At 45.4% G+C, this 25,930-nt stretch overlaps 2 protein-coding genes across 3 annotated transcripts in view; both read left to right on the top strand.

Annotated features, from left to right (window-relative positions):
* The first annotated feature begins 9,013 nt into the window (after window positions 1-9,013).
* Window positions 9,014-25,930, top strand: part of LOC135096068 (zinc finger protein 665-like) — a 32,387-nt gene continuing 15,470 nt past the window's right edge. Inside the window, exons 1-4 of one of the 2 annotated variants that reach the window (XM_063997301.1) lie at window positions 9,234-10,124; window positions 11,407-12,408; window positions 13,261-14,424; window positions 15,430-17,101. In XM_063997301.1, the coding sequence (XP_063853371.1) occupies window positions 11,466-12,408; window positions 13,261-14,424; window positions 15,430-16,157 (2,835 nt within the window). In that variant the 5' untranslated portion in view covers window positions 9,234-10,124; window positions 11,407-11,465 and the 3' untranslated portion in view covers window positions 16,158-17,101. Of the gene's footprint in view, window positions 10,125-11,406; window positions 12,409-13,260; window positions 14,425-15,429; window positions 17,102-25,930 lie in introns of those variants that run through there. The other variant, XM_063997300.1, reaches the window with a different exon arrangement.
* On the top strand, window positions 19,348-21,332 carry LOC135096069 (uncharacterized). Its single transcript, XM_063997302.1, has 2 exons — window positions 19,348-19,548; window positions 19,746-21,332. The coding sequence occupies exon 2, from the start codon at window positions 19,810-19,812 to the stop codon at window positions 20,767-20,769; it is 960 nt and encodes a 319-aa protein (XP_063853372.1). The 5' UTR covers window positions 19,348-19,548; window positions 19,746-19,809; the 3' UTR covers window positions 20,770-21,332.

Raw genomic sequence — 25,930 nt, 5'->3', positions numbered from 1 at the left:
AAAAATAGAATGGAAAAATAAGTAAGAGAGAGAGAGAGAGAGAGAGAGAGAGAGAGAGAGAGAGAGAGAGAGAGAGAGAGAGAGAGAGGACAAAGAGAGCAGCAATCAGCAAAGGCACACATGTTTACTTGCAACTCACTCCCTCCCCCTCTCACCTCCCCTCACCTCCCCTCACCTCCTCTCATTCCCCCTCATCCCCCACCTCAGCCCCCCTCGCTACCTGTAATTAGTACCTGTGTGGGAGGAGGGGACGGCTTTTTTGACCTGACCTTGACCTCCCGTCCCCCTCTTACCTGGCTTGCTCTGTTCATGATCCCTAGGAAGACCAATTCTACCTGTACTGATTAAACTTATCTGTTTTTTTTTTTTTTTCTTGATGCACTGCAGTTTTTACTCCTAGATTGTTTTTTTTTTCTCTCTCTCTTTTCTTCCCGTAATTACCTATGGGTTTTCTTTAGACAATTTTGGTGCTAGTCTTTTCATTGTTTCGTAAGTTAGAAAAGTCGAGATCAGCTTTCTTTTGTTTCTTTTTTTCTTTTCCTTTTTTTTTTGGAGGGGGAGATTATTGCATTTTTTCTCACTTATCTAGGGATTTTTTTTTATTATTATTTTTGTACTACACTTTCTTAATTTTTTTTTGTAGCATAGGAAAGACAATATTGACTTTCTTTTCTTTTCTTATTTTTTTTCTCTCAGTATACTTTTTTCCTGTTCTCATAATTACCTAGAGGTTTTTTCTTTTTCTTAGACAGTTTTGTACCGCGCTGTAATGAATTATTGAATAGCTTAGAAAAGACTTTTTTTATGCAAGAGGGGGACCGGCAAAGGCCAACAAAATTAAAAGAAAAAAAATAGATAAAGGCCTACTGAGGTGCCAGTCCCCAAAGAGTCAGAAACGATCGTCAAAAATTAAATGATAGGTGTCTTGAAACCTCCATCTTCAAAGAGTTCAAGTCATAGGAAGGAGGACAAACAGAAGCAGGCACGGAGTTGTAGCGTTTACCTTCATTACTTTCTTGTTTTCTGTTCTGTCATTACATTTCTTCTTTCATAACAATATAGAGCTTTTTTTAGACACTTTTAGGAGGAGGAGGCAGTATACACCTAGGAGGAGGAGGCAGTAGACACCTGCCGAAACGATAATTACTCCCAGTGAGGTCTAAAGCACTGTTCAGGGGGTGCTGTGAACTTATCATTAAACCCAGCTGTGACCTCACTGAACGTTTCCCTTTGTGTCTCACAACACAAGGGGGCAGTCACTGCCTGCCCTCTAAAGACAACTCTCTTCCTCCACACAAAACTACAAGCACCTAATAACACACACACACCCTTCACTCAAAATGTTTTTAATCATCATGGTGACTCCTACACCAGCCTTGGAGTCCCCATCTGGGGAGGGGACCATAAATGTCCCCAGGTCGGACTGCCTTTCTCTCGACGACCCTAAGTGTCTTGACACCCCTCTCAACTTTTTCTTCATTAACTTCTGCAATATTTGCGGTCTAAGATCTAATTTTCAATCTGTAGAACACCACCTCTCCTCTTCTAAACCTCATCTTCTTTTCCTCACTGAAACTCAGGTGTCTGAGGCAACTGACAGTAGCCCCTTTTTTGTTCCCCCCTACTTTCTTTATCCTCATTTTCGATCCAAAGCTGGATGCTGCGTTTATGTGCGCAATGACTTAACCTGCTCTCGTGCCCACGCTCTTGAATCTTCCGAGTTTTCCACCATCTGGCTACGACTACAGAGTCACTCTCATACTAAATTTATCTGTGCTGTATACCTCTCATCTAACTCCTCTGACTATAAGAAATTCTTTGACTACTTAACTTCCAAAGTGGAGCACATTCTGACCCTCTTCCCTTTTGCAGAGATCTCCATTCTTGGAGATTTCAATGTTCACCACCAGCTTTGGCTTTCCTCTCCCTTCACTGACCATCCTGGTGAACTAGCCTACAACTTTGCTATCCTCCATGACCTAGAGCAATTGGTGCAACACCCTACTCGTATTCCTGACCGTCTTGGAGATACGCCCAACATTCTTGACCTTTTCCTGACCTCTAATCCTTCTGCTTATGCTGTCACCCTTTCTTCTCCGTTGGGCTCCTCCGATCACAATCTCATATCTTTATCTTGTCCTGTCACTCCAATCCCTCCTCAGGATCCCCCTAAGCGAAGGTGCCTCTGGCGTTTTGCCTCTGCTAGTTTGGGGGACCTGAGGAGGTATTTTGCTGATTTTCCTTGGAATGACTACTGCTTCCGTGTCAGAGACCCGTCTTTGTGTGCTGAGCGCATAACAGAGGTGATAGTGTCTGGCATGGAGGCGTACATTCCTCACTCTTTTTCTCGTCCTAAACCTTCTAAACCTTGGTTTAACACAGCTTGTTCTCGTGCTATACATGATAGAGAGGTGGCCCACAAAAGGTACTTAAGCCTTCCATCACCAGAATCTCATGCACTTTATATTTCTGCCCGGAACCATGCCAAGTCTGTTCTCCAACTAGCCAAAAACTCCTTCATTAACAGAAAATGTCAAAACCTTTCAAGATCTAACTCCCCTCGTGATTTCTGGCATCTAGCCAAAAATATCTCCAATAACTTTGCTTCTTCTTCTTTCCCTCCTCTACTTCAACCAGATGGCACCACTGCTATCACATTTATTTCTAAAGCTGAACTCTTTGCTCAAACCTTTGCTAAAAACACTACCTTGGACGATTCTGGGCTTGTTCCTCCCTCTCCTCCACCCTCTGACTACTTCATGCCACGTATTAAAATTCTTCGCAATGATGTTTTCCATGCCCTCGCTGGCCTAAACCCTCGGAAGGCTTATGGACCTGATGGGGTCCCTCCTATTGTTCTCCGAAACTGTGCCTCCGTGCTTGCACCTCGCCCAGTCAAACTCTTTCAGCTCTGTCTGTCAACATCTACCTTTCCTTCTTGCTGGAAGTTTGCCTACATTCAACCTGTTCCTAAAAAGGGTGACCGTTCTAATCCCTCAAACTACCGTCCTATTGTTTTAATTTCCTGCCTATCTAAAGTTTTTGAATCTATCCTCAACAGGAAGATTCTTAAACATCTATCACTTCACAACCTTCTATCTGATCGCCAGTATGGGTTCCGTCAAGGCCGCTCTACTGGTGATCTGGGTTTCCTTACTGAGTCTTGGTCATCCTCTTTTAGAGATTTTGGTGAAACTTTTGCTGTTGCCTTGGACATATCAAAAGCTTTTGATAGAGTCTGGCACAAAGCTTTGATTTCCAAACTACCCTCCTACGGTTTCTATCCTTCTCTCTGTAACTTCATCTCAAGTTTCCTTTCTGACCGTTCTATTGCTGCTGTGGTAGACGGTCACTGTTCTTCTCCTAAATCTATTAACAGTGGTGTTCCTCAGGGTTCTGTCCTGTCACCCATTCTCTTCTTATTATTCATTAATGATCTTCTAAACCAAACTTCTTGTCCTATCCACTCCTACGCTGATGATACCTGCACTTTTCCACGTCTTTTCATAGAAGTCCAACCCTTCAGGAGGTAAACATTTCACGCAGGGAAGCCACAGAACGCCTGACTTCTGATCATTCTAAAATTTCTGATTGGGGCAGAGCAAACTTGGTATTGTTCAATGCCTCAAAAACTCAATTCCTCCATCTATCAACTCGACACAACCTTCCAGACAACTATCCCCTCTTCTTCAATGACACTCAACTGTCCCCCTCTTCTACACTGAACATCCTCGGTCTGTCCTTTACTTATAATCTGAACTGGAAACTTCACATCTCATCTCTAGCTAAAACAGCTTCTATGAAGTTAGGTGTTCTGAGACGTCTCCGCCAGTTTTTCTCTCCCCCCCAGCTGCTAACTCTGTGCAAGGGCCTTATCCGTCCATGTATGGAGTATGTTTCACATGTCTGGGGGGGTTCCACTCATACTGCTCTTCTAGACAGGGTGGAATCAAAAGCTTTTCATCTCATCAACACCTCTCCTCTAACTGACTGTCTTCAGCCTCTCTCTCACCGCCGCAACGTTGCATATCTAGCTGTCCTCTACCGCTATTTTCATGCTAACTGCTCTTCTGATCTTGCTAACTGCATGCCTCCCCTCCTTCCGTGGCCTCGCTGCACAAGACTTACTTCTTTCTCTCACCCCTATTCAGTCCACCTCTCTAACGCAAGAGTTAAGCAGTATTCTCAATCATTCATCCCTTTCTCTGGTAAACTTTGGAACTCTCTGCCTGCTTCTGTATTTCCACCTTCCTATGACTTGAATTCCTTCAAGAGGGACGTTTCAAGACACTTATCCACAAATTTTTGACCACTGCTTTGACCCTTTTATGGGACTGGCATTTCAGTGGGGGATTTTTTTTTATTAGATTTTTGTTGCCCTTGGTCAGTGTCCTTCCTACATAAAAAAAAATAAAAGTCTCTTGAGCTGTGTTGTAGCTTAGACAAAACAAATTTAATTTCCTTTTCCTTCTTATTCTCCTCGTTGTCAATATTTTTTTTCTCATAACCAGATAAAGCTTTTCTTTTTTCAGACATTTTTTGTTTTGTTTTGCAGTCTTTTAAATTATCTTGTAGCTTAGAAAACACAAAATGAACTTCCATTTTCCTCTTACTCTCTTCTGTGTCAATACATTTTTTTTTTCTGATAATCTCGCAAGTTTTTTCAGTATTTATTTTTATATTATTTGTATTTATTTATTTTTTTGTTCTGCGGTCTTTGAAATCGTCTGGCAGCTTAGGAAAGATAATATTACTCTTATATTTTTATCTTTTTTTTTTTCATTTTTCTCTGTTAATGCAATTTTTTTTTTTTATTTACAGTGAATGTCAACAAAGGACGTCTGTAGGTGTAAGAAGAATTATCCTTACCTGACCTTACCTCTTCTCTTATATCGTGTTTTGAGTCATGTGACCTTTTTTGAACTTTTGACCTCTTGCGCTGTGAATTATATTTTTTCTGCTTCTTTTGTATTTGTCTTCTTCTTCTTCTTCTTCTTCTTCTTCTTCTTCTTCTTCTTCTTCTTCTTTTAGCTAACCCTACCTAACCCCGAGGAACCTCACCTGAGCTCACACAACCTTATCTAACCCCACCTAACTCCACCTAACCTCACCTGATCCCCACCTAACCTTACATAACCCACCATAACACCAGATAACACGTATATAGCACACATATAACACCCCCGTGACTCATCTGACCCTACTTGACCTGTAACCTCTTGTGCAGTGACCTGTGACGGCCTGACCTTTCCCCGTGGCGTGCTGCAGCCTGCTATAACACAACTGGCGTCACCTTCACCTTCGCCTCTCCGTGCCTTGTCTTCATTTACCAACTCCTCAATACCCGATTCTGACCGCACGCACCCCAGCCTCGCTAAGCACGTCGTGACCTACCCTGACCGCGCCCCACCTCGCCTTGTTTAAAATTGGGTCGGTCTTTCTCTGTCCTAGCGTAACCTTGCCTCCCTCCCTCCCTCCCTCCCTTTTCAGTTGATTTATGTTCATTTCAGTGAGATTGGTAGTGACTTAAGTTGGGTTAGTTAACGAGTGTGGTAATTCGATAGTTTGGCCTTGTTTGGTTTGGTTATTTTATCTATTTATTTGTTATATTTTATTTTTACTGTATTTTATTTCATTTTGTTTATTTATTTATTTATTTATTTGTTTATTTATTTATTTATCTATTTTCATTATGTTTTTATGTGTGTCTATTTCTTTCTTTGTCTTCTTTTTTTACTTCCTTCTTCTTATTTCTTATTTGCTTCTTCTCTTCCTTTGCTTACTTCCTTTCTTTTGTTTCTTTTTGTCTTCTTTTTTACTTCCTTCTTATTTCTTATTTGCTTTTTCTCTTCCTTTACTTACTTCCCTTCTTTTGTTTGAACTGGTTATTTTTATTTGTTTGTCTGTCTGTCTGTCTGTATTTCCCTGCTCCTTCTCTGTTCTTCTCCCCTTCCTCCTTTATTTGTCATTTCTTTTCTCACTTCTTCTAGTTCTCATTCTTTGTCTTTTACACTCCTCTTCCTTCTTTTAAAGTCTCTTCTCTTCTCTTTTTTCTCTTTCTCGTCCTTCTTACGACGCCTTATGACCTCTTGTTGATCTCTCTCTCTCTCTCTCTCTCTCTCTCTCTCTCTCTCTCTCTCTCTCTCTCTCTCTCTCTCTCTGGCCTCCTATCCCTAATTTTCCCTCCTCTTTCATCTCACTAGTCTTCTCTTCCCTCTTCCTCCTCTCTCTTACCTCTCTTCTCCAACACTCCCTCTTCCATCTTTCTTACTTTATTCCCTCTACTTCATTTCCCCGCTTACTTTTCCCTCTCGCCTCTTCCTCCTCCCTCCACTTTCTTCTCTATTATTCCATTTCACTTCTCCCTTCCTTTACTTCTTTTTTTTCGTCTCTGCTTCATTTTGCTCTCAGTTTCGTAGAAGTGTGAGGAAGATGGAGGAAGGGAAGAGGGGGAAGGTGATGATGATGAGAAAGACGAAGAGAAAGAAAGGAGGTGAAATTAATTATTGTCCGTTTCGTTTTATTTATTTAATTTTTTTTTCTTCTTTTGTTTTGTTTTAATGTGTTCCCAGTGGTTTTGGTGCATTGGGTTTAAAGATAAGGTATGTGGCTACGCACTGTACTTGTTATTGCAATGATGTGTTTGGTGGTTTTAAAAAGATCACTGTATTCATTCTTCATTTCGTGTTTTGGTGTGGATGTAGTGGTGGTGATGGTGGTGGTATTGTGATTAATGTTGTTGTTGTTGTTGTTGTTGTTGTTGTTCTTCTTCTTCTTCTTTTCTTGTTCTTGTTCTTCTTGTTCTTCTTGTTTTGTTCTTGTTCTTCTTATTATTAATATCTCGTATTGCTCCATTTCTCTATTATTTTTCAAGCATGCACATTAGCTTATGAATACAAAATAAACTTTTTTTTTTATAACAGCTTTCACCTTCATTTCCTATCCTTGTATATTAATACTAATACCAATACATATATACTTAATTCTTATATTTATTTATTTACTTTAAAGTTACGATGAACTAGAAATGCCACAGTAACCTTTTCAAATAATCATGGCTATTTTTCATTAGCATGTCAAAACTAATGTGTACGTGTGTGTGTGTGTGTGTGTGTGTGTGTGTGTGTGTGTGTGTGTGTGTGTGTTAACTTTATCTTGCTTGGGGTGTCTTCGTAAGAGTGAGTGTGCTCGCAAAAGAGACAAATGTATTTCTCTTTATTTCTTGTTTTTAATCTTTTTCATATATTTTTTCCCCAGATAAATGTGGAATAGTCAGAAGAGAAAAAGGAAGAGTCAGTATAGACTACATCCAAACACAACTTTTAGGTTTTTCTTTTATGCACTTTTCTTTCTTTTTTTCCTTTGCTTTTTGGTTGAAATAAAACTAAGCCACACTTTTTGGGAGGAACCAGAGAGAGAGAGAGAGAGAGAGAGAGAGAGAGAGAGAGAGAGAGAGAGAGAGAGAGAGAGAGAGAGATAAAGGCATTCGTGATTCATTCTTTTCTTGTGAACAATCGGATAAAAAAATAAATAAATAGATACGAACACTAAAAAAAAAAGAAAAAGAAATGCGTACAATTTTTTAACTCGAAAATAAAATCAAGCACTTTCTTCCTTTTCATCTATTTATTTATTTATTTATTTATTTATTGTATCTGAGGGGAGGACGAAAAGGAAGGCAAACAATATATATATATATATATATATATATATATATATATATATATATATATATATATATATATATATATATATATATATATATATATATATATATATATAAAGAAAAAAACACACATACATTCTTTTTTTATGTCTTGAATAGAAAACGACTAATCAACTTTTTTTTTTATTTGCATCTGTGCGGGAAGAGGAAAACGAAAAGGTGAAGGAAAAGAAGATGAAGGAAAGAACTTTGAAACAGTGCCCATGTAAAATATTAAAACTAGTTTCTCTATATTATTATTATTATTGTTATTATTATTATTGTTATTATTATTATTGTTATTATTATTATTGTTATTATTATTATTATTATTATTATTATTATTATTATTGTTGATGATGTCATTCCACGCTAATGTCATAGATCCAAAACTTACAATTTATGCTTCAAACTTGATCTCATTTCAGCTTCCCTCCACCCCTTCTTCCTCTTCTTCCTCCTCTTCCTCTTTTTTTCTCCTCTTCCTCCTCTTTCTCCCCCTGCTCCTCCTCCTCCTCCTCTTGTCATTCTCCTCCTTTCCTTCTTCTTCTTCTTATTCTTATTATTCTTATTCTTCTTCTTTTTCTTCTTTTTCTTCTTCTTCTTCTTCCTTTGCTTCTGACATTAATAAGAAAAGAGAGAGAAAAAAAAGAGAAAAGAAAATTAATGACGTGTAGAAAGCTGTCTTACTTCTTTCTCAATTGTTTTGCTTCCTTTTTCTTCCTTTTCTCCTCCTCCTACTTTTCTTTTTCTTCTCCTCTTCCTCTTCTTTTCTAGTTAGTTCACTGCACACCTTCTCTCCTTCCTTTCTTTTTACTTCTTTTGTTTAATTCCGTTATGTGGTTGTTGTTAATGTTGTTGTTGTTGTTGTTATTATTATTATTATTATTATTATTATTATTATTATTATTATTATTATTTAAGTACGTATTGTATTGTCTTTGTTTCCTTATTTACAGGGTTCCTTCCTTTTTTTCCCTCCATCCTTCCTTCCTTCCTTCCTTCGTTTGAATTATAAATGTGTTATGTTTAACATATTTGCTTCTTTGTCCTTCATTTTTTTATTATTTTTAGCTCTTTCTTTCATCCTTCTTTTCATCACCTCTTTCTCCCTTTCCTTGTTGATTTATTCAATCATATATTCCTTCATTAAAATAGAACACATTTATTTTTCTTCAAACATTAATCTCTCTCTCTCTCTCTCTCTCTCTCTCTCTCTCTCTCTCTCTCTCTCTCTCTCTCTCTCTCTCTCTCTCTCTCTCTCTCTCTCTCTCTCTCTCTCTCCAGGGACTCCTTCACTGCCTCAATACTCCTTCCATTGCTACAGCTGGCACGCCATGCACATTGTCTCCAGGGACTCCTTCACTGCTTCAGTCATCCTTCCACTGGCAAAGGGCACTAAACATTAATGAAAGAAGGCCCACTTAATGGTCCTTTTATTACTAACTTTATATTTTGTTTAGCCTCACCTTTATTAATTACAAGAAGCATTCCATCATCACCCAGAAATACTGAGGCCAGGGCGCACACACACACACACACACACACACACACACATCATTCCTGAATTAAGCATTGGATTGGTTAAGTTTTTCAATGATAGGATATGCCACCATAAGAAATATAACAGTTGACCCATTGCATCCTTGTATACCATTCGTTATTTCAATACTACACATTTCTTTATCATCAAGGAATATTTTGGTGTTGTCCTCTGTATATACTTTAGCGATCAGGTCAATTAACTTTGGGTGTATCTTATATTTTAGCATTTCTCTGCTTATACCTGTCGAATGCCTTTGCAAAGTCTACTGATATTAATATAAGTGATCTCTTATATTCCTAACTCTTCTGTATACAGTAATTTAGTATAAATAAATTGTCTGCTGCTCTTCTGTTTTCCGTATATGTATTTTGTTCTTCCATTAATATATCGTTTTATTGTAGATGTCTGCATTTTATTTATTCATTTTTATTTATTATTATTATTTTTTTATGATTCCTATTAATAATTTATCTGTGGTGTCTGTAAGGGCTATTGGACTCACAGCTTTTATTGCTGGCTTTGCGTTTTTCTCCAGTAATTTAGTATTTCATGTTTTCCATGTATCCGGGATTATTGCTGCATCACTGACATCATTTAATGCTTGTACGAGAGTTGTTTTACATTTATCGTTGTGTGTCATAGCAATAAGGAGTTTCGTCTTAATTTCATTGGGTCCTGCTGCTTTTTCAGTCTTTGTCTTTTTTATCTGGTATTCTAACTCAATTTTACAATCTTCCATTGGTTTTATAGTGTTACAGCAGGGGTATGGGTGCGGGTGGCTGAACTGTTGCAGGTGGCAGCACTGGGAGTGGCGGGAAGAGAGAGACTGAAAGAAAGGAGACGCTTGGCCCGAGAGGAAGCCAGCGTGTGCCTGTCTGTTTGGAAGTGTTTCCCTGCCTGTTGAGTGTCTTGTTGAGTGCCTGTCGTGCCCTGGGAGACTTGTGGTGCCCCTGTGAACTTGTAAAGCAGTGTACTTGCGGAGGATTTGTCAATAAACCTAGGAAATAGTGCCCGTGTTTTCCCCTGTGCCCCGGCCTCGTGTGTGTGTGTGTGTGTGTGTGCCTTGTCCTGGCGTTCAGTGTGACTTATTTGAGGCCCCGCTGGTGTTGTTTCTCGACCCGTGCCCTTGTGGATAACACGCCCGCCCGGAGTGAAGGGTGGGCGCAACAATATCATCAGTGTTTATCGTGAATGCTGCATCCACGTGTTGTCTTGACTGATATGCTATTGTTCATTCATTATTATCTATATTAATTGATTTATTCTCGTAATACTTCTTGAGTGCATTTACATATTCTTCTTTTATATTATTATTATTATTATTATTATTATTATTATTATTATTATTATTATGGTAAAACTGCAGGGTTGGACCTCCTCTCTATTCATTAAAAACACATTGCAACGTGATAGAGTACTTACTATAGAACATGTCTGTGATGTTTTCAATGTGGGGAAGGCTTTTGTAAGGCCGTAGTAATTAAATTAATAGCGCGCCGCCTCCACAAACTAAGTCCACAATGATCTCAAGGATATAAGTTAGGTTAGATTAGTAACCTTAGGGGGGTGTTCAGGGCGGGGCGCAGCCCCTCTGGTTAGGTTAGGTTAGGTTAGGTTACTAACCTAACCTTAACCTAACCTAACCCACCACGACACTCTTAGGTGTTAACATACCTAACCTAACCTAATGGGGGCCACTGCCCCATAGGAGTGGCACTTAATTTGTGAGGGACAGTGGTCAGGGAGCCAGGAGACTAGAGGGAGTGCAGGCCTGGCCTAGTGTTGCAAGGAAGGGGCAGGAAGCAGGGTGTGTGTTGCAGGCAGGGGCAGGAAGCAGGGTGTGTTGCACGCTGGGGCAGTGTGTAGCCTAGTGTTGCAAGGAAGGGGCAGGAAGCAGGGTGTGTTGCAGGCAGGGGCAGTGTGTAGCCTAGTGTTGCAAGGAAGGGGCAGGAAGCAGGGTGTGTGTTGCAGGCAGGGGAAGTGTGTTGCCTAGTGTTGCAAGGAAGGGGCAGGAAGCAGGGTGTGTGTTGCAGGCAGGGGCAGTGTGTAGCCTAGTGTTGCAAGGAAGGGGCAGGAAGCAGGGTGTGTTGCAGGCAGGGGCAGTGTGTTAAGCAGCCCTTGGCCCAGTGTGTGCTAACTGTCGCTGTTGTTCCAGGTGCCAGGCAGAGTCCAGGCTGCACGCCCTGCTCGCCGCCAACCAGTCTTGTTGTGTCCATGGCGTGTGCTGGTGGGAGTGGTGCTGTGGTGGAGGCCATGAGGCCGGGCAGCAGCATGAGTGGCCAGCAGCAGCAGCAGCAGCAGCAGCAGCCAGCCTCAGGTGTGGGGAGGCGCAGGCATGGTGGCAAGAATCACCTGGAGGCAGGCAGCTCTGTCCACAGAGGAGAGAGCAAGTTTGAGTGCCAGCAGTGTGACAAAACTTTTGTATCCAAACAAGGCCTTAAGTACCACACCCTGACACACAGTGGTGTTAGAAATTATGAGTGTGGTGAGTGTGGGAGGAAATTTACCCACAAGTTTTCCCTCACCTCACACACCCTGACACACAGTGGTGCTAGAAATTATGAGTGTAATGAGTGTGGGAAGAAATTTACCCTAAAGGCTTCCCTCATCAGACACACCCTGACACACAGTGGTGTTAGAAATTATGAGTGTGATGAGTGTGGCAGGAAATTTACCAGAAAGTCAACCCTCAGCACACACACCCTGACACACAGTGGTGTTAGAAATTATGAGTGTGATGAGTGTGGCAGGAAGTTTATTACAAAATCTGACCTCACCAAACACACCCTGATACACCGTGGTATTAGAAATTATGAGTGTGATGACTGTGGCAGGAAATTTATTATGAAATCTGACCTCACCAAACACATCCTGACACACAGTGGTGTTAGAAATTATGAGTGTGATGAGTGTGGCAGGAAGTTTACCAGAAAGTCTCACCTCAGCAGACACATCCTGACACACAGTGGTGTTAGAAATTATGAGTGTGATGAGTGTGGCAGGAAGTTTACCAGAAAGTCTCACCTCAGCAGACACATCCTGACACACAGTGGTGTTAGAAATTATGAGTGTGATGAGTGTGGCAGGAAGTTTACCAGAAAGTCTCACCTCAGCAGACACATCCTGACACACAGTGGTGTTAGAAATTATGATTGTGGTGAGTGTGGCAAAAGATTTCCTACCATTTCTTGTCTCAATCAACACACCTTCAGACACACTGGCTTGAGAGCGTTTAAGTGTGATGTTTGTGGCAAGTGTTTCAAGACAAAGGGTGATATTGCCAGCCACATAAGGGTCCACTTCTGAGGTGGTGTGTTGTGTGTGGATGTGTGGGGCCACACCCATTAAAAAGAGTAGTAGTAGTATTAGAATTATTGTTATTCTCATTATTATTATTACCGTCACAAAAAACTATAAGTTTCAAGGGCAACCAATGAAATGAAAGTATAGAACTAGCTGAAATGAGAGAGAGAGAGAGAGAGAGAGAGAGAGAGAGAGAGAGAGAGAGAGAGAGAGAGAGTGTTGGGGCGGCTCGATCTGCTACCATTGACAAGGATGCACTCTGATCACTGGCAGCAGTGTTGCCGTGGTCTTCCACCACGACACTCTTAGGTGTTAACATACCTAACCTAAGGGGGGCCATTGCCCCTTAGGAGTTGCACTTAATTTGTGAGGGACAGTGGTCAGGGAGCCAGGAGGCTGGAGGGAGTGCAGGCCTGGCCTATTGTTGCAAGGAAGGGGCAGGAAGCAGGGTGTGTGTTGCAGGCAGGGGCAGTGTGTAGCCTAATGTTGCAAGGAAGGGGCAGGAAGCAGGGTGTGTTGCAGGCAGTGGCAGTGTGTAGCCTAGTGTTGCAAGGAAGGGGGAGGAAGCAGGGTGTGTGTTGCAGGCAGGGGCAGTGTGTAGCCTAGTGTTGCAAGGAAGGGGCAGGAAGCAGGGTGTGTTGCAGGCAGGGACAGTGTGTTAAGCAGCCCTTGGCCCAGTGTGTGCTGACTGTCGCTGTTGTTCCAGGTACCAGGCAGAGTCCAGGCTGCACGCCCTGCTCGCCGCCAACCAATCTTGTTGTGTCCATGGTGTGTGCTGGTGGGAGTGGTGCTGTGGTGGAGGCCATGAGGCCGGGCAGCAGCATGAGCGGCCAGCAGCAGCAGCAGCAGCAGCCAGCCTCAGGTGTGGGGAGGCGCAGGCATGGTGGCAAGAATCACCTGGAGGCAGGCAGCTCTGTCCACAGAGGAGAGAGCAAGTTTGAGTGCCAGCAGTGTGACAAAACTTTTGTATCCAGACAAGGCCTTAAGTACCACACCCTGACACACAGTGGTGTTAGAAATTATGAGTGTGGTGAGTGTGGCAGGAAATTTACCCAAAAGTCTAACCTCACCTCACACACACTGACACACAGTGGTGTTAGAAATTATGAGTGTGGTGAGTGTGGGAAGAAATTTACCCACAAGTCTTACCTCACCAGACACACCCTGACACACAGTGGTGCTAGAAACTATGAGTGCAATGAGTGTAGGAGGAAGTTTACCCAAAAGGCTTCCCTCATCAGACACACCCTGACACACAGTGGTGTTAGAAATTATGAGTGTGATAAGTGTGGGAAGAAATTTATCAGAAAGTCTATCCTCAGCACACACACCCTGACACACAGTGGTGTTAGAAATTATGAGTGTGATGAGTGTGGCAGGAAGTTTATTACAAAATCTGAACTCACCAAACACACTGTGATACACCGTGGTATTAGAAATTATGAGTGTGATGAGTGTGGCAGGAAATTTATTAGAAAATCTGACCTCATCAAACACATCCTGACACACAGTGGTGTTAGAAATTATGAGTGTGATGAGTGTGGCAGGAAGTTTACCAGAAAGTCTCACCTCAGCAGACACATCCTGACACACAGTGGTGTTAGAAATTATGAGTGTGATGAGTGTGGCAGGAAGTTTACCAGAAAGTCTCACCTCAGCAGACACATCCTGACACACAGTGGTGTTAGAAATTATGAGTGTGATGAGTGTGGCAGGAAGTTTACCAGAAAGTCTCACCTCAGCAGACACATCCTGACACACAGTGGTGTTAGAAATTATGAGTGTGATGAGTGTGGCAGGAAGTTTACCAGAAAGTCTCACCTCACCAAACACATCCTGACACACAGTGGTGTTAGAAATTATGATTGTGGTGAGTGTGGCAAAAGATTTCCTACCATTTCTTGTCTCAATCAACACACCTTCAGACACACTGGCTTGAGAGCGTTTAAGTGTGATGTTTGTGGCAAGTGTTTCAAGACAAAGGGTGATATTGCCAGCCACATAAGGGTCCACTTCTGAGGTGGTGTGTTGTGTGTGGATGTGTGGGGCCACACCCATTAAAAAGAGTAGTAGTAGTATTAGAATTATTGTTATTCTCATTATTATTATTACCGTCACAAAAAACTATAAGTTTCAAGGGCAACCAATGAAATGAAAGTATAGAACTAGCTGAAATGAGAGAGAGAGAGAGAGAGGGAGAGAGAGTGTTGGGGCGGCTCGATCTGCTACCATTGACAAGGATGCACTCTGATCACTGGCAGCAGTGTTGCCGTGGTCTTCCACCACGACACTCTTAGGTGTTAACATACCTAACCTAAGGGGGGCCATTGCCCCTTAGGAGTTGCACTTAATTTGTGAGGGACAGTGGTCAGGGAGCCAGGAGGCTGGAGGGAGTGCAGGCCTGGCCTATTGTTGCAAGGAAGGGGCAGGAAGCAGGGTGTGTGTTGCAGGCAGGGGCAGTGTGTAGCCTAGTGTTGCAAGGAAGGGGCAGGAAGCAGGATGTGTTCCAGGCAGGGGCAGTGTGTAGCGTAGTGTTGCTAGGAAGGGGCAGGAAGCAGGGTGTGTTGCAGGCAGGGGCAGTGTGTAGCCTAGTGTTGCAAGGAAGGGGCAGGAAGCAGGGTTTGTGTTGCAGGCAGGGCAGTGTGTAGCCTAGTGTTGCAAGGAAGGGGCAGGAAGCAGGGTGTGTGTTGCAGGCAGGGGCAGTGTGTAGCCTAGTGTTGCAAGGAAGGGGCAGGAAGCAGGGTGTGTTGCAGGCAGGGGCAGTGTGCAGCCTAGTGTTGCAAGGAAGGGGCAGGAAGCAGGGTGTGTTGCAGGCTGGGGCAGTGTGTTAAGCAGCCCTTGGCCCAGTGTGTGCTGACTGTCGCTGTTGTTCCAGGTGCCAGGCAGAGTCCAGGCTGCACGCCCTGCTCGCCGCCAACCAGTCTTGTTGTGTCCATGGCGTGTGCTGGTGGGAGTGGTGCTGTGGTGGAGGCCGTGAGGCCGGGCAGCAGCATGAGTGGCCAGCAGCAGCAGCAGCAGCAGCAGCCAGCCTCAGGTGTGGGGAGGCGCAGGCATGGTGGCAAGAATCACCTGGAGGCAGGCAGCTCTGTCCACAGAGGAGAGAGCAAGTTTGAGTGCCAGCAGTGTGACAAAACTTTTGTATCCAGACGTGGCCTTAAGTACCACACCCTGACACACAGTGGTGTTAGAAATTTTGAGTGTGGTGAGTGTGGGAAGAAATTTACCCACAAGTCTTACCTCACCAAACACACCCTGACACACAGTGGTGTTAGAAATTATGAGTGTGGTGAGTGTGGGAAGAAATTTACCCACAAGTCTAACCTCACCACACACACCCTGACACACAGTGGTGTTAGAAATTATGAGTGTGGTGAGTGTGGGAAGAAATTTACCCACAAGTCTTATCTCACCTCACACTCATTGACACACAGTGGTGTTAGAAATTATGAGTGTGATGAGTGTGGAAAAAGATTTCCTACCATTTCTCGTCTCAATAAACACACCTTCAGACACACTGGCTTGAGGGAGTTCAAGTGTGATGTTTGTGGCAAGTGTTTCAAGACAAAGGCTGATATTGTCAAGCACATGAGGGTCCACTTCTGAGGTGGTGTGTTGTGTGTGGATGTGTGGGGCCACACCCATGCCTGTGGTGGTGGTGGTGTGAGGGAGTAACAGCCCCAGCAGTTGTTTTGTTGGCAGTGCAGGTGTGACCTTCAATAAATGTGTGTGTCTAACATAACGCCAAGTTCTTTTCCGTTTTGAGCGGTGGTGTGTGAGTTCCCTGTGTTTGGTGTTTGGTGCACAGTCGTGGTGGCCACAAGCACCGCCCCCAACACTTGCTTCACTGTATCTGAGCAGCCGCGTCCCTCACCACCCTGCCAGCCTGTCTTGCGTGCACTGGGTGTGCCTGAGCCGTCGTGCAGACGCTGGGGCACGGCCGTGGCAGTCTTCGGCAAGCACGGGCGTCTGGCGTGGTGGTGTAAGAATGCGCGTCGTGTCTTTTGTATCAGTTAGGAAGAGCAGGGGACCCAGCACAGAGCCCTGGGGCTCCCTGCCGTGCACCTTCACTCTGCTGGACGCTGCTGCATGTACTATTGTGCCTCTACATGCTGCACCTGCTGGAGGTGTTTCAGTGGTACAAGGACTGTGGCGAGGGTGACACAGGCAGAATTCTCAGGATACAAAAAGACATGTTATCAATGTCTGTCATATTTCTCTACTCACTTCTTCACTTTGCTGGCCAAGAACACATTACACTGTACAGTCTTGCTGCTGTAATGCCAACACACTCTAGCAAAAAATAAATAAATAAATAAAAAAAAACTTCAGTAGCCTGGGAAGCAAAATACATGAAGAAAAGGGGAAGTGACAACTAGAAAGAAAAAAAAAAAAGGAAAACAAAACTGCTGAACAAAAAAAAAAAAGTATTGGAAAAAAAAAGATTATTTTGACAGCAAAACACACACACACACACACACACACACACACACACACACACACACACACACACACACACACACACACACACACACACACACACACACACAGCAAGGATGTTTACCACCAACAATTAAGGTAAAGCCCAGACACACTAATTAATTGTTATAACACAGGCATTTAAGTTTTGTTATTATGAAGTGGTTAGTTACCATTGTTGCCTGTACAGGAGGTCCCAACACTCCAAGGTAACACAAATAACTTCTACAAATTATTTGTCAATCAGAAGAGAGAAAAATAATGTGAAAACCTTCATTGTTATTTAGAAGATAACTTCAATAAAAGTCAGCGTGGTCACCAAGGAGTCTCTCCAGTGCCTTGTTGGCCTCCGGAAAATGTTGCCAAGCAAAGCAAGGCCAGAACTATTTGGCGCTAACAATGACTGCTGCCAGATAATCTTTTTATTTTTTATTTTTTTTTTTTTTATTTTTTTTTTTGTATTACATTAATAACAACCAAGTCAAAACTAAGTTGAGCAATAAACTAAATCAAAGCAAAAGTATATCAACTTAAAAACTTAAAAAAAAGAACAATGCAAAATTTAATTAAACTTTTTCATCAAAACAGAGGAAGAGACACATCAATCAAAAACACTCCCCTGTGAAACTCTCTCTCTCTCTCTCTCTCTCTCTCTCTCTCTCTCTCTCTCTCTCTCTCTCTCTCTCTCTCTCTCTCAGTAGTAATGATTGTACTGACTAAATTATAAATACAGGTACAAAAAATAAGTCTACCTATATAATTTCTCTCTCTCTCTCTCTCTCTCTCTCTCTCTCTCTCTCTCTCTCTCTCTCTCTCTCTCTCTCTCTCTCTCTCTCTGTTTCCTTGTTCATGATTCACATTGTTATGTCCAGCATTACTTCACATTTCTCACACGTTATTTGTTACTGTAGGTAAAGCGTATGTGCCTCACGCCATTGTTCCTCGGTAATCACGAATGAAATGTTGAGCAGTTTTCTATTTGCAAGAAGACGTGTGGTGTGTGTAATTATCAGTACTCAGTGCTACATGAAGCACCAAAGCCGATGCTCACTTGTTAGTAGAGTGAGGTTAATCCGCTGGTTGCCCGCGGACGTCACTCATGGCCAAGTCGCGCTCAGACAAAGAGGGGCACGATGGTGACCGAGGTAAATACTTTAATTTTGTGGTAAAAACTGATTGTCATAGTGCCAAGTTGATTGCATGTATTGTTAATGAATACTGTAATATGTTGAAAGTGTTTAATATCAGTGTATAATATTATTTTGAAAGAAATTGAGACCGAGAACCACTTTTGTTTTTGTATGGAGGCAAATGATCGTTATTATTATTATTATTGTTATTATTATTATTATTATTATTATTATTATTATTATTATTATTATTATTATTATTATTTCACTATTATTATTATTATTATTATTATTATTATTATTATTATTATTATTATTATTATAGTGTACCACCAAATGAATAATAAAGATGTATACAGATTTCTTATTTGTTATTTTAGCCTGTAAGAATTATTATAAACTTGAAATATTGATGATAATAATAACAATCTGGCCATCTAACCCCCTCTTACTCACCCTTGCTGTGTCCCCTGTACCACTTGAAGACCTCCACCAGACCCCCTCTTAGTCACCCTTGCTGTGTCCCCTGTACCACTTGAAGACCTCCACCAGACCCCCTCTTAGTCACCCTTGCTGTGTCCCCTGTACCACTTGAAGACCTCCACCAGACCCCCTCTTAGTCACCCTTGCTGTGTCCCCTGTACCACTTGAAGACCTCCACCAGACCCCCTCTTAGTCACCCTTGCTGTGTCCCCTGTACCACTTGAAGACCTCCACCAGACCCCCTCTTAGTCACCCTTGCTGTGTCCCCTGTACCACCTGAAGACCTCCACCAGACCCCCTCTTAGTCACCCTTGCTGTGTCCCCTGTACCACCTGAAGACCTCCACCAGACCCCTTCTTAGTCACCCTTGCTGTGTCCCCTGTACCACTTGAAGACCTCCACCAGACCCCCTCTTAGTCACCCTTGCTGTGTCCCCTGTACCACTTGAAGACCTCCACCAGACCCCCTCTTGGTCACCCTTGCCGTGTCCCCTGTACCACTTGAAGACCTCCACCAGACCCCCTCTTAGTCACCCTTGCTGTGTCCCCTGTACCACTTGAAGACCTCCACCAGACCCCCTCTTAGTCACCCTTGCTGTGTCCCCTGTACCACTTGAAGACCTCCACCAGACCCCCTCTTAGTCACCCTTGCTGTGTCCCCTGTACCACTTGAAGACAGCTGTGAGTGATGAAGTAAAGAGGTAAACAGTAGCAGAGGAGTTAGGGACAACCAAGATGACATTATACAGACACAGGAAATAGAGAGAGGATGAGGGGAGATAAGGGTCTGATGCCACCTTGCTGGGAGACACAGTGAGAACTTCAGTGTGTGGAGCTGTTCTTCTGGCGGGGCCACATTCTGCAACACCTCTGTGGGGCACCTCCACTACTTTCCAAAGGCTCCAGGTCAGTGTTTTTTTTTTTTTTTTTCCAGAGGTAATGGATTGGCAAGAGCGAGAAAAAAAAAGTGGATTTTGGGAAGTTAAGTAAAATTATTAAAGTTAAGTAATGAAAAGTGAATAAGTGAACACTGCAGCCATGTTCTGTACAGGGACTGCCACTTGTGCGCCTGATGGCTTCCTGCACCGACTCTTGTGTTGCAGTGTTGCTGTTGTTTGACAGCCTGTGGCGCAGGGACTGCACCGCCGCCAGCCCACGCCAGCAGTGATGTGGGCAGGAAGTGTGGTGGTGCTGGTGCTGGCAGTGCTGGCTCTCGGGGCAAACTTCCCTCCCCCTCGTCCCCCCTTCCTGTGCCCCTCGCATCATGACAACACCGGATATGACGGCGCCAGGCACAGCAGCACCAGCACGCCCCTTGAAGAACGCGTGTGTGTGCAGTGTACATCACGGCAAGGCACGCATGAATCACTGGCGCTCATGATTGCCTCGTGTGGGGCGGCCTGGCAGGATTACAAGGTGCAGGCGCAGTGTTTCAGAGGCACGACCATTCCTGACGCCTTTATGGGAGTCCCTTACACCAACCCCTTTACTAACCGCACCTATGTCAACGCTTACTGCGCCATCTGTAACGGTGAAGACCCCACCCGGCTAGATCCCTGGCTGTTCTCCTTGGTCTGTGAGGACGCAAGGCGCCCGCTGTACAGACCAGACCACTACGACGGCGTCTACTTCGACAGTGTGGACCACCACATCGTGTACTTCAGTGACGGAACGTGGAACGCCATCTCGCCTGATGTGGCTGTCTCAGCATCCCTTCCCTGCCACACTGCCATTGCAGAACCCATTCGTGTTGTGCACACAGATCATGGGACTCCACGTCCTCCACACCATTCAACACCGCCACTTTGCTTTTCTCGGTCAGCCTCCAGCGGTGTGGCCCCGAGGAAGTGCTGGAGCTGGAGTCTGATCTCTGCAGAAAGGTCATTTGTCCACGCCTGGATGATAAGTTTCGTAAAGGAAGATGTGTCACTGTGCCACAGGGTGCCACTGTCAGCACGCAGGGCGCCGCCATCAACACGCAGGGCCCCGCGGCACCGTACTGTGCCGTCCGCCACTCCTGCGCCGTGCCTTGGCTCTCAGACAGAGGGTGCCGCTGCGACGCCTCCTGCAGGGAGTACGGGGACTGCTGCCGTGACTCACACCACTACGACGAGGCGCAGCAAATGAAGAACTTTGCCTCGCATACTTGTGTTGCTGGACCCACGCCCGCGTACACAAAGACCAAGTGTTCGGAGGACTGGGGCGATGAGGAGGTGCTGGCGCTGTGCCTGAAGGGAAACATAACCCCTGGCGGTAGTGGCAGCCTGTTCCCCGTCACCAGCACCACCACGGCCCACACCTACATCGACCACCACTGTGCCATCTGTAGCGGCGAGGACCCGGCCCACCTACGCGTGTGGCTCGCTCGTCTTGAGTGTGCAGATTGGCCCCTCAAGTATCAGCGCCCCAGATGACGAAGACTACAGTATTGTGTTCGGGGATTCTGACTCTGGTGAGGGAAGATGAGGCATTTTGAAGCCTAGCCATGGTCCCTCGTCCTTCAGGCCTTGTTCCCTGACCTCTGTAGCTCCCGGAGATGTGAAGAACTACACAAGAGAGTGTGATCCTGAGTTAGTGGCGACTTGTGGCCCTGAGGCGCAGGAACACCAGCGTGTCTTTTGTCAGCCTTACGTAGCCACGGTGTACCAGGGTAGCCACGCATTCAGGAACCAACATTGTGTGTGCCTCCTGCAATGGCTATGAGCAGTACGAGTGTGTGTGGATTGTCCCGACGATTCCAGGACTCGGTGTGAGTGTTCATGATGCTGCTAGACTCCTCAGACCACAGCGGCAGTAACTTTGTCGGATTCACTGGCCAGTGTGGAGGTGAAGTGCGGGACAGAGTCTGGCAAGCACAGGAAAATCTTTTGTTCTGCAGCGTCTCTGCCCATCTCTGCACCCTCTGCTGTGCACCATGCGAGGAGCCCGCCAAGGACAGGAAAGTTGGGATCTTTCTTCACAGCAGCCGGGACAAGCACCACCACGGGGCCAGGCACAGCTGCCAGGACAGGCACCACCACGGGGCCAGGCACAGCTGCCGGGACAGGCACCACCACGGGGCCAGGCACAGCTGCCAGGACAGGCACCACCACGGGGCCAGGCACAGCTGCCAGGACAGGCACCACCACGGGGCCAGGCACAGCTGCCAGGACAGGCACCACCACGGGGCCAGGCACAGCTGCCAGGACAGGCACCACCACGGGGCCAGGCACAGCTGCCGGGACAAAGACTCTGCAGGCGGCGCCGACACGCGGTGGTGCCGCCGGCGAGGGGCTCGGTGACTGCCCCAGGGTGCTGCCGCCTGAGGCAGAGTTCATCAGGCAGACGGACGGGTCCCTGCAAGTGCCGGCACAGGGACGCACGTACCACGCTGGGGAGTACGAGGGCGCAGAGGGGGGCGTGCTGGTGTACGGGTCTGTACGCAAGCTCTCGGCAGCACTGGGGTGGGTGAGCACCGTGGGGCTGAGTCTGTCCTGCCTGGCCCGGGCGCTGCACCTCGCCGCCTTCTGCGTGGCGCCCAGCCTCAGGAACCTGGCCGGGAAGTGCCTGGCGTCGCTGTGCGTGGCCCTGCTGGCTGCCTGCGGCGCAGTGCTCACAGAGCACTTCAGCCGCACTTCAAAACTTCAGCTGCACTGAAGTTTGGTGAAAGATACTGCCTTGCCCCTGGGGGGGGACTCCAATCCTAACCCTGTACCAGCTGACCCAGCCCAGATGCACGTAGCCCGTGATGAAAGTGACGTGGTGTGTCACGGGTGTTTGCCTCATTACTTGCTTCAAAGAATGACACATTTCATGGTAATTGTACAGAGAGTACTTTCACCAAGCAGCCTGCCTCAGTCTTCACAGCTCTGCCCACCACCAACAGATTGACATTTCTTGTATGGCGGGAATAAAATGTACATAGCTTGTCGTCGGCGTGCTTCCTGTGAAAACAACCCTAACAATGGCCACCACCTGAACCACCAGCTTGATATTTTCTGTTAAACTGTGCATCACTACACTGCGCATTACTTATCTTGAATTTAACCGAAGACTGCACACCAAACTTAATGGATATCACTACACCATGCATTATTTGTCTTTATTTTAACCAGAGAGTACATACCATTATGGAAATATATGGAAAAATGCATTAATTCTCTAGTTCAGTGTCTGTGATTGGCATGATCACCAACCGTGTAAAGACCGGCCCGAGCGAGGCTACGGAGGCGAGTATCTGCTAACACTTGCCGGACAGGAAGCGTCCTCTGGGAGACTCTCCGAGGAAAGGAAACAGAGGCAGACTGGCCGTTAGAGCTCCTGTTGCAAAAACCACATCTACATCTGAGCCGACACAAAGCTAGAGGAAGCAGTATAACGCAGGTTTCATAACACCATCACCATTACAAGGGTGCACCTCCACACTCATCATCGATCGTCTTCTACAGCTACCAGGGCACCAACTCCACAGGTGACGGCAGACACAACCCTCACCTGACAGTACAGGTAACACGTCTGCTTACCTAGTGCAGCGTGTTTCACTGTTTTCCAGTGGTTATTGAGGCACTGCTCTCCTCCACTCACCAGCACCACTTCACCTCCACAGAGCGGCACCAGCAGACCTCCTGCCTGACTGCCAACACCCCGGGCTGCCCCAGACGCCCCACCACGCCAGCAGGGGCTTCTCCGGCACAGGACAGTCTGATCGGCTGACCGTCACTGGTAAATATGAAAAGTACTCAGCTCACAACAGCGGACACACATTATTTATTTGTTTACTGTCATTATTTTTCTTGGTAGATTTTGGTGTGTTTTCAATTAATCTGGCAACCATTTTTATTGTAAGTCATCTCTCTCTCTCTCTCTCTCTCTCTCTCTCTCTCTCTCTCTCTCTCTCTCTCTCGGTCACTGTTGATTTACAATGAAACGAAGGTTAAATTTATATTAGTGCACCCGTCTAACAATTTCTGATAGATTTTGATGTTCTGAATGAATCTAGTAACTGTTTCCATCGCAAATAAACTTTTTTTTTTTATCCCCCACACCCACCCACCCACACACGTGCATAAACCAATGATCTACGGCAAAAACCAGCAGATTCGTCCCAGAAGCATCAAAATCTACCAGAATGTAGTTTCGTTCTCAAGGATGACACTAAAAACACGTAGCTTAAGTAAATCTAAGCAAACCTACCTTATTGGTCCTCTGGTACTTCCTTGCCAAGAACTGGAGGTGGCTAAGCTTCGTTACTGCTGTGAAATTTTATTAATCACGTACTCAGCCTCCGCACTGACCCATCATCCAAGACTGTTTCAAATTCAGCTTCCTCCCTCCCACCTTACAAAATACACCCCGCTTATTGGCTGATTAAAAAATATAAATAAATAAATAAATATGATTGGCTGTGACATTGTTTCACGCATGCGCTAATGAAATTCCCTCCTATATCCGCTTCCCTCCCCTCCTATACCCCCTTCCCTCCCCTCCTCTACCCCCCACCCCTTCCTCCCAACACTGCCTTCAGACCATCATGGCGTGAGGTAAAGTAGGTAGACGAAAGAAACGATAAATTAGATAGAAATTAATATCTCAGGAACGAAAAACTTGCGGCGGTAAAAATACACACCACTGTTATGTGTGACCCGAGTACTTCACTGACAACAATGTTTTTTTTTAACGGCCGTGAGACGGGTGAATATGTACTAATACCAAACGAAGAACAGATCAGCAAAACGTGCCGAAATGAAGCATGGAAATAAAATGTTGCATCCTCACACACACACACACACACACACAAGGTAACACCTGTCGCTGTTGACAACGATGCACTGATCACGGGCGACGGAATGTTGCGCTGATCTCCCGCCACGGCACTCGTAGGTCTTAACATACCTAACCTAATGGGGGCCACTGTCCCATTGGGGTGGTACTTAATTTGTGGGGAAAAGTGGTCGGGGAGCCAGGAGGGTGGAGGGAGTGCGGGCCTGGTGGTCCTGGCCTAGTGTTGCATGGAAGGGACAGGCAGCAGGGTGTGTGTTGCAGGCAGAGGCAGTGTTAAGCAATGCTTGGCCTAGTGTGTGCTGACTGTCACTGTTGTTCCAGATGTCAGGCAGAGTCCAGGCTGCACGCCCTGCTTACCGCCAACCAATCTTGTTGTGTCCGACTTCCCCGAGGGTCCCTGCAAGACTGGCCATGGCGTGTGCCGGTGGGAGTGGTGCTGCGGTGGAGGCCGTGAGGCCGGGCAACAGCATGAGTGGCCGGCAGCAGCAGCAGCAGCAGCAGCAGCAGCCAGCCTCAGGTGTGGGGAGGCGCAGGCGTGGTGGCAAGAATCACCTGGAGGCAGGCAGCTCTGTCCACAGAGGAGAGAGCAAGTTTGAGTGCCAGCAGTGTGACAAAACTTTTGTATCCAGACAAGGCCTTGACTACCACATCCTGACACACAGTGGTGTTAAAAATTATGAGTGTGGTGAGTGTGGCAGGAAATTTACCCAAAAGTCTCACCTCACCACACACACCTTGACACAAAGTGGTGTTAGAAATTATGAGTGTAATGAGTGTGGGAAAAAATTTACCCACAAGTTTAACCTCACCAGACAAACCTTGACACACAATGGTGTTAGTAATTATGAGTGTGATGAGTGTGGGAAGAAATTTACCCAAAAGTCTTCCCTCACCGAACACACCCTGACACACAGTGGTGTCAGTAATTATGAGTGTGGGAGAAAATTTATCAAAAAGTCTAATCTCACCAGACACATCCTGACACACAGTGGTGTTAAGAATTATGAGTGTCGTGAGTGTGGGAGGAAATTTACCCAAAAGCCTTCCCTGACCGCACACACCCTGACACACAGGGATGTTCGGAATTATGAGTGTAATGAGTGTGGCAAAAGATTTCCTACCATTTCTCGTCTCAATAAACACTCCTTCAGACACACTGGCTTGAGGGAGTTCAAGTGTGATGTTTGTGGCAAATGTTTCAAGACAAAGGGTGATATTGCCAGCCACATGAGGGTCCACTTCTGAGGTGGTGTGTTGTGTGTGGGGCCACACCCATGCCTGTGGTGGTGGCGGTGGTGGTGGTGTGAGGGAGTAACAGCCCCAGCAGTTGTTTTGTTGGCAGTGCAGGTGTGACCTTCAATAAATGTGTGTGTATAACATAACGCCAAGTTCTTTTCCGTTTTGAGCGGTGGTGTGTGAGTTTCCTGTGTTTGGTGTTTGGTGCACAGTCGTGGTGGCCACAAGCACCGCCCCCAACACTTGCTTCACTGTATCTGAGCAGCCGCGTCCCTCACCACCCTGCCAGCCT

Source organism: Scylla paramamosain, unplaced genomic scaffold (genome assembly GCF_035594125.1).
Source record: "Scylla paramamosain isolate STU-SP2022 unplaced genomic scaffold, ASM3559412v1 Contig2, whole genome shotgun sequence".
Classification (NCBI taxonomy): Eukaryota; Metazoa; Arthropoda; class Malacostraca; order Decapoda; family Portunidae; genus Scylla; species Scylla paramamosain.
The sequence above is the reverse complement of the archived record's forward strand: the minus strand, read 5'-3'. Positions and strand labels throughout refer to the sequence as shown.